At 43.2% G+C, this 10478-nt stretch overlaps 2 protein-coding genes across 2 annotated transcripts in view; both read right to left on the bottom strand.

The window, feature by feature from the left end:
• LOC102679104 (dynein heavy chain 7, axonemal) overlaps positions 1 to 9634 on the bottom strand; it is a 15451-nt gene extending 5817 nt beyond the window's left edge. Inside the window, 16 exon segments of the mRNA XM_031509695.1 lie at positions 56 to 1139; positions 1236 to 1424; positions 1689 to 2703; positions 2705 to 2940; positions 3007 to 3174; positions 3418 to 4470; positions 4550 to 4681; positions 4746 to 4937; positions 5021 to 6406; positions 6485 to 6600; positions 6709 to 7145; positions 7260 to 7640; positions 7830 to 8303; positions 8386 to 8740; positions 8820 to 9124; positions 9337 to 9634. Of these exon segments, the coding sequence (XP_031365555.1) occupies positions 56 to 1139; positions 1236 to 1424; positions 1689 to 2703; positions 2705 to 2940; positions 3007 to 3174; positions 3418 to 4470; positions 4550 to 4681; positions 4746 to 4937; positions 5021 to 6406; positions 6485 to 6600; positions 6709 to 7145; positions 7260 to 7640; positions 7830 to 8303; positions 8386 to 8740; positions 8820 to 9124; positions 9337 to 9569 (7756 nt within the window). The 5' untranslated portion in view covers positions 9570 to 9634.
• A 216-nt stretch (positions 9635 to 9850) lies between these two features.
• LOC116185395 lies at positions 9851 to 10198 on the bottom strand. Its single transcript, XM_031509694.1, has one exon. The coding sequence runs from the start codon at positions 10183 to 10185 to the stop codon at positions 9856 to 9858; it is 330 nt and encodes a 109-aa protein (XP_031365554.1). The 5' UTR covers positions 10186 to 10198; the 3' UTR covers positions 9851 to 9855.
• Positions 10199 to 10478: the final 280 nt, after the last annotated feature.

Below are 10478 nucleotides of genomic sequence, written 5' to 3'. Positions count from 1 at the left end.
TATATATATATATATATATGTATATATGTAATCGAAAAGAAAAGGAAAAAGAAATACCTAAAATTGTGAGAGTATTCGATAATAGAATCTCCGACCTTGATACACTCCGCGCCAGCAGATTTAAAGGTCTGTTTCATCAAAAGCGGTTCGAGAGCGGGATCGATCTCCTCGCCGATATTCTCCAACAAGACCGGCTGACCAAACTGGATAGCGTTCTCCAAAACTCTCATGTAATCTTCCTGGGTCAATCTGATCACGTGGATGTTATTATCTTTCTCCATATTCTTCACCCATTTGTTGGCCTGGCTCTGGGGATCGATCATCAACGGCCAGCGGCGAGAATTCGTTACGATTATCGCGTTGTCGATGGAGAATAGATCGGTGGGCAGGCCGAAGATGATCCAGGATCGTATCAGAACGGAATCGCCCAGTATAGGAGCGAGCTCGTAATCCTTGGTGCAGATCACCTCCAAATCAGTGCAAATCTGCACCCAATTTTCGATTTGTTGCTGCCTGAACTGCGTGGTGAACACCCCTAGGTAGGCCACGATCCCGGAACCGATCAGAATGTCGCCGGTCAGGGTGTAATAACGCTCGCCCAATTGCTTGGCCGTATCGGACCATCTGGTGTACTCCCCCCCCAGCCGGCCGATCAGCTCCCTCGCCCTTCTCAATCTCGCCTCGCACACGTTCACCTCGTCCGTCATCGCCTGATACTCGGCCCTGCGTATCTTCAACAATTCCTCAACCTTCGCCAACCTGTCCCTCACCTCTTGAAGCTGAGCCCTCTTCAACGTCAATTGGTCCATCGCCTCCTTGTAGTCGGCCTCCGCTATGGCCAGAGCTCTCCTCTTGGGCGCGACTATCTTCGCCACTTTGTCGTACTCCGACAACGCGAACACCCATTTGCACAGGCCCTCGCAAGCGGTCGACACTTGCCTTATCCTTTCCGGGTCGAAGTTCGGATTCGTTAATATCGTGGTGCGAATTTTCGTCATGATTCTCTCGGGTATGTTGTCCTTGTCGAAGTTGATCAGGGAATCGAGGAACTTTATGTCCGTCAATATGCGAAGCGACGGCTTCCAATAATCTTCCACCACGTCCCCCTCGGGCGTTTTAACCTTTTCCGGTTTCACGTCCTGGCGGGAGATGAGATGGCTTTTTCGTTTCATTCTTTCTTAGTTAGCCAGCAAATTTATAAATTTGGACGCGCTTCGATCGAGTTTTAAACTTACCTTTAGAATGCAAATCGCCTCCATCACCAGTCGAACACCGGCCGGGGGACGTTTCATGGATTTCACTATTTGAATATCCTGAGGAGTCAGGGTTTGCAAGGCCGCGTTCGCCGCGTTTAATATAGGCATCACTTGCTGCAGATCCGCGTCGCATTCCGCGCGTATGGCGTCCGCCTCGCTCGCAACTTCCTACGGGTTCGATTATTTTTCTTGTACCTCGAGATAACGGAAAAGAAGGAAGGAAAGAGAGAAAGAAAAGCAGCCACTTTCGCGTTCGTTCTTCCTGGAATTTTTTTACGTCTTCGAATTTTGGGAATGATCCATAGATGAGGTGATGGAACGAGTTTGGAAGGAGAAAATTAGAAAACGCGAGAAAGGTTTTTGTGTGGCTTTTAAAGAGAGGGGGGGGGAATAAGCATTCTAAATAAAAATCCAGGGATGTTAACACCTTACCATGGCTGCCTCCTCGTCGCTCTTCACAATTAGCTCCAGGGCAGCCACTTCGTTGCTCTCCCTCTCAACATCGAGAAGCATGGCTTCGACGTCCCTAGCTGCGATAAGAAGCTTCGGTTGCAGCGCGATTAAAATCTCTTGCATCTTCTCCACTTGCTTGTGGGTACTGTCCAACCTTTCCAACCCCGCCTCGTACCTCTTTTTACCGTCCAAAGCCTCCTTCCTCTTCTTCGCGAGCAAATCCTTGAAAGTGTTGATGAGCTCGAGGTACGAGGTCGGGGTTACGTAGTTGTACCGTCTCGCCTTTCTCAGAAAGTCTTTGGTCAAGTTCTGGGTGGACGTGTGGAAGAATTGGCACATCTCGATGCACGCGGCCCTCTCCTTCTCGGTGAGGTCGATCTCGTCGAGGAATTTGGTTGCCACGGCTAGCAGAGCGTCCTCGGGCCAGGCTTGCATCCAGTCGATCGTGCAGCAACTGACCAGGGCGGGGAATTTTCGAATTCTGGCCCGGAAATTCTCGCCGATCGGCGACATGCTCACTATCATGTGCAACTGTTCGCGTACAGTTTGCACGAAGAAATTGAACAAAGCCACGGGGCTTCCATCGGTCTGCACGGCTCTGTCCCTCTGCCGATCGATCACTCGCATCTTCTCGCATATCTCGGACAGCTCGTCCACGGCGAATATGTTCGGGACCTCGCCCGAGTTCAATATATTGCTTATATCCTCGAGGAAGATCTCCTCTTTGATCTGGGTGTCCATGAAGAGGAAAGCCGTGTGGAGCTCTGAGAACGCGCTCTTCCTAAGGATATCCTTCACGTCCTCGTGCCACTCGTAAATACCGTACACCTGGGATATCTCCACTTGGAATAATTCGTAATCCGAGATGTGGGCCGCCAATTTCGTCATCGATTGACGCCCTGAACCGCCCACGCCGATCAACAGCGCGTGGCCCCGGGGTTGCATCATTATACGACTGATCTTCGACAGATGTTCGATGGCGAATCTGGAATACGGCAAAGCGATTATTTCCTCGCCTTTGAATCGACGAGATGGATGGAAGATGGATAGATGGAAACCTGAACAGGACGAGATTCATCGGTGTCCTAGAGATCGAATTATATTCCTCGAGATATTCCTCGGCAACCAGGGTAAGGAAATCCAAATCTTTCACCTCGACGTACAATTTTTTATCAGCGAAAGGATCGTGGAAGTCGCAGTAAATCAAATTTCGAAGTTCTATGTACGTCACCTATATAATTCGAGGAAGAGAAAGAGCTAATTATTTAATTATTTTGGACAGAGAAAAAAAACGTACCATCTTATTCGTTCTTAAATCTTGGAACAAGTTATCCAAGTCATCGTCCATGTACAGCTTCATGGTTTTCCTTATCTGTTCGACGAGCCATTTAATGTCATTGTCGTCCACCAATCGATCACCGTAAACCCGTAACACTTCGTGTACCCATTGTCGTTTCAAACTCGTCTTGAAAACGTTGAAGATCGGTTAAAGAAAACGTTGCATCGTTATATTATATATAAGATCAACGAAATATTATAATAAATTTTTAAAAGTTACTCAAAGGTTCGTATCGAACACCATTTATGTATCGTTTACATCCTAACTTATTCTTAATCGACGTTACATAGAGATACATTTTCTTACATCCTTACGATATAACGATATATTCTCGAATGTATCGAATTTGAGATTTTGTTACATACGTACGGGATCGGGGACGGTTTCAGGGGTGCAAAGTAGCACTCCTTGGATCACCCTCGAGAAGTCTCGCAAGTTGAACAAATAATGGCATTTGGCCGGTGTCGGTAAAAGGTGTAACCTTGACTCTTTGAAAACGTCCAGCGTGCCGCTGACGAAGTAATCGATACTGGGGAAGAAAAAGTCTTGAAACTCCCTTGTGACGAAGTACCAATTTATTATCGTTGTGAAAATGGTGATGAGAACGTCGTCGGAGAACTCTGATATTCCCAGGGTGACGAAATGCCTTTTGAATCGTGGCGTGCAATCCAATCCAGTTGCCGGCGGCCCCATCGCGCAAACCAGCTGTACGTCCACCAAGTGTATGGGCGATATCTCCTTTAGATCGTACCACGTCCAGTGATCCAGCCATTGCCTCAACAATTCTATAGGCGGCTGAGAACCGAATTCCTCTTTCTGCGGCATCGAGACGTCGTCCACGAAAACTATCCAATACTTCCCCGGCGGGGCTCCGTACAACCCCTTCTTTCGCCTATCCAATTTGTTCATGATGATGTCCTGGGTCTGGTTGGCGGTTGTTTGAGCGGAGAATATGACGAAAAGAGGTTTGTACGTGTCCGGGTCGTTCTTCTTCAACAGAAATTCCATTATGTAGGAGGATTTGCCGGTGCCGGTCGGGCCAACCAACAGCAGAGGTTTTTGATGGCGGATCAACAGTCGAAACAAATGGAAGTAACGAACGGTCTCGATCGTCGGGACGATTATCTGGTTGACCGGTATGTCTTTAGATATCGGGGGGGTGTCTTGGAGATCGTCCGTCCACGGCCTCCACTTCCCCCTACCCTCTTTGACGAACTTGTAATCGTACACCAAACCCGTCATCGGCAAGTTGACCACGTACGGTTTCGACGGATTGATGATCTCCGCGATATTGAAACGTTTTTTGACGTCGCTCGGAAACTCTCGATCCGTTAGCGCTCTAAAGAGATCGCTGAACCACTCGCGATAGTCCGTCGTTATAGTGCCGCCCATCGCCCAGATGCAGGAGAAGAAGAAGCAACCCTGAAGAAAAAGGGGCAATCAATTTTCGTTTCGATTTATAAGAAGGAAGAGATATATATATGTATGTAGGAATATTTACCTCCACTTGTGCCCTCATATCTAGATCTGTCATCATGTGGCAATACTTCTCGTCGTAGTAATCGTCGACGAAACAATCGAACAGGTAAGTTGTTGATTTAACCAGATTGGCATCGGGCATCGTTATTATCTCCTGAAGAAGAAAGTATGAGGAAAGTATGATACGACAACGACGAATCTGAAAATTCGTCTCTAACCTTGCACACGTGAACTAATTGCAAAAGGCACGGGCAAAATCTCGAATACATTTCGTGCAAATGATTTTTAAGGTGATCGGTGAAGGAGGGTGGTAAAGTGTTCAGCCAAGAAATCAAGATTGGCATCCAACCTAAACTGACCGGCTCCATGTAAATCATCCCGCATCTGGACACCGTGGCAGGTGACGCGACCTGTCGATTATCCTCGACAATCATCCAAACCATCATCTTGGAATAAAAAAAAAAAAAGAAATGGAGAATTTCGACTCGGTTACCTCCAAGTCCATGGGCTCGAAAATTAAGTTGGTGGTGGGCGCGAGTTGGATAATTTCCCCGGAGGTGAGGCAAAGCTTTTTATTGTCGTCCAACACGGTGTTCATATTCTCGATCCAGAGGGCGTCGACCGGGCCGTCAAACACCAACCATTTCCTATTCAGATTGGTGGAAGTGGCGAAAGCCCTGTAACTGACAGCGAGGACACCGTCGGTCCATTCGTGCGAGGCCGGGTCGAACTGGCCGTATAATTGGCCCATCGTGATCGCCTTCGGATTGATAACCGTTATCTCGACCCGGTGCTCGTTCATCAGCTTACGATCCTCCAACAATCCGAGAGCGCCCGCGAGCATCCTGTAAGCCGAGGTTTTCCCGCCGAAAGGCAGGCCGACGATCATGAAACCGTGCCTGACTATCATCATCTCGTATATCTGGTGTATCTTTTCCAGGAAGAAACTGGTGCATTGGATGTTGGCAGCGGCGCATGCGTCGAACGTGCAAGCGTTCAAGTGGGTATAATCCGGAGGCGGGAGGATGACACCGGGGAACAAGTCGGACGCGATACCCTCGAAAAGCGGTAGATCGTGAACCAAGAATTTCGGCAGATTCACGTCCATTATGCTTCTCAGCATCAGGATATCCTCCGATTCCTCGGGATATCTGAGCTTCAAGTTGCCGGCAGCGATCAGCACGGACTTCACCGCCCTCATACCGTAATCGTAATGATGCTGGCTGCTCAACTGCTCGGAGCAAAGCCTGTAAGCTGTGACGATTTTAACTGCCAAAGGCCTGCCGTTGTAGAATCCGTACGAGTAGAGAGTGTTCTCGGCGATCAACGCGTAATCGGGCACCATCATGGTAACAGGGCGGAACAACGCCTTCAAATTGTCCGGTAACTCGGATCTACCCGCGTAACCGGGATTCATGGTGATGAAGATGGCGCAGGTAGGGTCTAAGAAGATCTCGGTACCCTCGAAAATGATTTTCTCCGCCCCGCTTAATATGGCCCGTTGAATCGTTAGGATTTGTTGGGCGACCACCGACAAAACTTCCAAGTCGATACGATTGAATTCGTCGAAGCAAGACCAAGCGCCGCAAGAGGCCAATCCTTTGAAGAATTTTCCCAAGGCGAGATAATCCAAACCCTCGGAACAATTGAAAACGACGCATTGCTTGGCAACTGCTTTCGCCAGATCCTTCGTCGTTTCCGTTTTGCCGGTTCCGGCCGGACCCTCCGGTGCACCGCCCAGGTGAAGGTGCAGGGCACCGAACAACGTTCGATAGCATCGATCTGTCAAAGGGGTGATCACTAATCTCGACGAATTGCCGAGATATTCGTAGCCGTAACGTAGCTTTGAATTTATCATGTAAGCCCACATGTTGTCTTCCTGAAAAAAAAAATATATTCTCGCGTTGATCATCTTATAATCGCGAAAAAAATGGTTGGTGAAATCAGCGATAGTGACCAGCCAATAATAGCGCAAGTGGCACAACCATTTAAAGTCTGTGTTCTTCACCACGTTCTCTTTGCACAATCCCGCGAGAGTGTCTTTCCCGTGGACGTCCAACGTGACCAAGGCTTCTGCAATTATAATATAATCGTGTTATACGTTGTATTAATACGGTCAGAATTTTTAAAAGAAATTTATTAAGGAAAAGAAAAATAGAAATTTGATGTTGAGAGCCACACCTAGAGTGATGCGATTCTGTTTCGTCAATGTGCCTCTGATCAGCAATATGATCTCGTTCAATTCCCTCTGACACTGCTCCAAGTATCTGTTCAGACCTTCTATACCGAGCAACATGGATTGCTCTATGCGTAGAGTCCAGTACGTTTTACCGACGCAGAGTATCGTTTGTCCCGGCCAATCCAAAACCCACAATCTCCTCTCTTTCGTGGGATACGCCTGTATAGCTAGATACACTTCGTTCCTTACGCTCAGTCTCATAATTCTTTCCAACTCGATCAGCCATTTCTCTACTTGTCCTCTCGTAGCCAGTGTGGATATCGCCTCTATCAGGTCTACTTCTTCACCCTCCGTTGACCGCATAGCGAGCACTTCGAGATCTTCGTCGAACCTCAACGAATGTATTCCCTCGAAACACTTTCTCAAGTGTGGTTGCACGCTAAAGGATATAACGCAATTCGAGCGATTTTCTTACTTGGGAATATTCCATCGAATATTTCGTTCGATATTTTTTTCCTCGGGACGAAAAGTTATAAAAGTGAATTTTCATTACCGAGTAGGATCCTTCGTCTCGGACAAAATTTCCAACAACTCGTCGTTGGACAGGAAGAAGAATCTCGGGAAGAAGAGACGTTTCCTCTCCAGATATTCGTTCAAACCCTTTTGGATATCCTCTAACAATCCGTAACTCTTCTTTAACCGCTCTAACATCTTATCGATCTCGATGACCGCGAAAACCCTAGAATCAGCGTAAACAGTCTTCATAATGTCGCGCCAAGTTTTGTCCACAGCGGAGAATTTTCTCCCCTCCTCTGGCATCTGTTGTTGAATATCCGGGGATGTAAAGATCGGCTCCAAGTACATCCAGATTGCTTGGACACGGAGCCATTGGTCCAAAATATCTTGCAGCAAATGCAACTTATACTCCCATTTCCTACGGTTCACAACACGGATCGGATTTGTTAAATTCTAGTGATTTCAAATATAAGGAGAATGACAACCGATGTTATAAAAATATTTTATACATGGATTATCCATACAAGATTTTATCGCATCGAATGATCGTATAAAATATTTATATCAGTCGTCATTCCCAATTTCCTCCGTTGATTAATCTTCTCACAGTATTCTTTCTTCGAACGGTTTTATGTTTGGCGAATTCTTTATGGTAACTGTTCTAACGATGTGATCGTCCAGAAGAAGTTGTATATCGTCGACACCAGCGATGACGTAGGTACCAGTGTCCTTGAAAGGATTAACGGTGAAATATAAATCGGCCCAATCCTTCTCCATCTTATCCATAGCCTTCTCCAACGTGGCCTCCTTCGAGGCATTATCCGAGATGCTCTCGAACTGACTGACGAGATAGAGTAGTCCCATGTCGATGATCTTCGCCAAGGTTAAATCGACATCGACTTTTATAGGAATATTTATGATCGCCGAAATTTGTTCCCAATGACGTTCCTTCAACGCCGGATTGCCGAGCGTGTAAATGATCGGCATTTGTTCCCTGAAATCTTCTATTTTATCCCGTACACCTGCCGCCAATTGTCTCAAAGCTGGCTCTTGAAAACTTCTCTCCAATTTGTAGATCAATCTGTTGCATTAAAGCGTGAAATCAGTAGGGGAAATATTCCCATTTCTATAATAAAAGATCGTAATATTAAAAATATATCGACCTGAATGCTACTCCTACATCGTTATCAATTTCCTCGGGATAATATGTACCGACCATCGAGTATAACCATTTATCGTGCTTAGTCAAAAAATCGCAAATCACGTCAAAGAGTTGCTTGTAGGGTTTTAATTGATCAGCTATCTGTTTGCGACGCGGATATTGCGTTATTTCCCAACCGAACGCAGCTTCCTCTTCGTTAAACTTATCGATCTTATCCATAGCAGCGATCAAACGATTTTCCAAAACTTGTGCCTTTTTCTGATATTTGTAAACCTCCGCGATATCCCCCCAATTTTCGATCTCATCCACTTGTTTCGCGCAAGATTCCAATTCCTCTTCGAACTTAATATACCTAACTATTAAAAGAAGAAAGAATCGTCAATTTATACGCATCTCTCTCCCGTTTCTTTTCAAATCTCTTCAAATCTAGCACACCTCTTAATGCCTGTTGAAATTCTAACGTCTTATATCCAACGATGGATTCGTTTTCTTCCAAAATATGAGGTATCTTATGGTACCACTGAAACGTAATGTTGTTGATATATATCTCGTTATCCGTAATAGAGTGATAATTGGACAATATCAGGATATGTTCGATTATTTCGCGGAGTTTGTCTTCCAAATTTTTTAAAGTGACTTCTAAAATCATCTTAATAAAATTTTTAAGCACTACCAATTCGGCTGTATTATTAGGCGTGCTCAAAGCACGGTCAGATATCATTTGATATTGTTCTGCAACTCTAAATCGTTATTTTATTTATTTATTTAATTTTATTTTATTTAATTTATCGTCATTAATTATACAATGAATAAATTTTATTGACGTTGTGATATTTTTATTTTTTTTTTTTTTATTTATCCTCCATAAATAATCCATGAATAAAATTTTTTTGCCGTTTTGTTTTTTTTATTTTTTTTTTTTGTAATTGTAATCTTGTAATTCGATACTTACTCCTTGGCGATATTTTGGTATCTCTCGATCAACGAGTTAATGAGAAGAATTTTTATATTATTAACATACTCGACAATCGTCTCGATGAAAATTTTTCGAGATACCTTAAACAATCCCGTAAATGCTGTCTTTTGAATTCTCATGGGAAAATTTAACATAAGAATATGATACTTTTTTATAAGCTCGTTATATTCATCTAATTGTTTCATCTCGTCTTTTACAAATATTTCCATTAAACTATACTCATACTCGCTGTACAAATATTCGTATCTGTAAAATAAATTTAATAATATATATAAAAATTATGAATCAGATATATATCAATAATAATAAAAATTGATCCTTACTTTTGTAATTTTAACAATAACTTTTCTGGAATGCATTTTTCTCGATCGATCAAATCAATGATCTTATTCTGTTGTTCTTCTATCATAGACATCTCTATGTATGGCTATATATATATATAGAAAAGAATAATTTTAATATAATATTTGAATAATGAATGTAATAATAAAGATTTTATACCTCTAAAAAACCTTCTTCACCAGACCAATCCACGTAAAGCTCAGTTTCTAATTTCTTGAAGAATCTAACACCTATGCATATTTCGTTTAATATATTACATAAAATGTTCTTAAAATCTTCAAAATTTGGACTAAAAATAAGCTGTTTTGAACTGACAACTATATTTATGTTGAATTCACATTTAATTGGCTGCAAATAATGTATAATTATTGTATAGTTCGTTTTATGTCGTTTTATCATTAAATAGTTCACCTGGCCATGAATAATAAAATTTATAAAATCTTTCAAGGTAGATATACACATTGTCAAAAGCTGTTGTTCCATTATTTTGGCAATGCATTCGTAGAATTTTCTGAATCGTATACGTTTCAATGGACTGGGAATCAAACTTTTCTTATTATTCTGTTGAGAAATAAACCATTACAAATTTTATGAGAATAATATATAATTAAAAATAATAATTGTTAAAATTTTACCGCAAGAAATATATTCTGGATTCCAGCGTACCAAACATCCTTTAATATATTTCTATTTTTCATGATTTCTTTACCAATTATTTTTTTAAATTCCATCAAATCCCAACTGTCTTCATGCTCGATGATTGTATTTAAATCGAT

This window comes from Apis dorsata, unplaced genomic scaffold (assembly GCF_000469605.1).
Source record: "Apis dorsata unplaced genomic scaffold, Apis dorsata 1.3 scaffold_169, whole genome shotgun sequence".
Taxonomy (NCBI): Eukaryota; Metazoa; Arthropoda; class Insecta; order Hymenoptera; family Apidae; genus Apis; species Apis dorsata.
The sequence above is the reverse complement of the archived record's forward strand: the minus strand, read 5'-3'. Positions and strand labels throughout refer to the sequence as shown.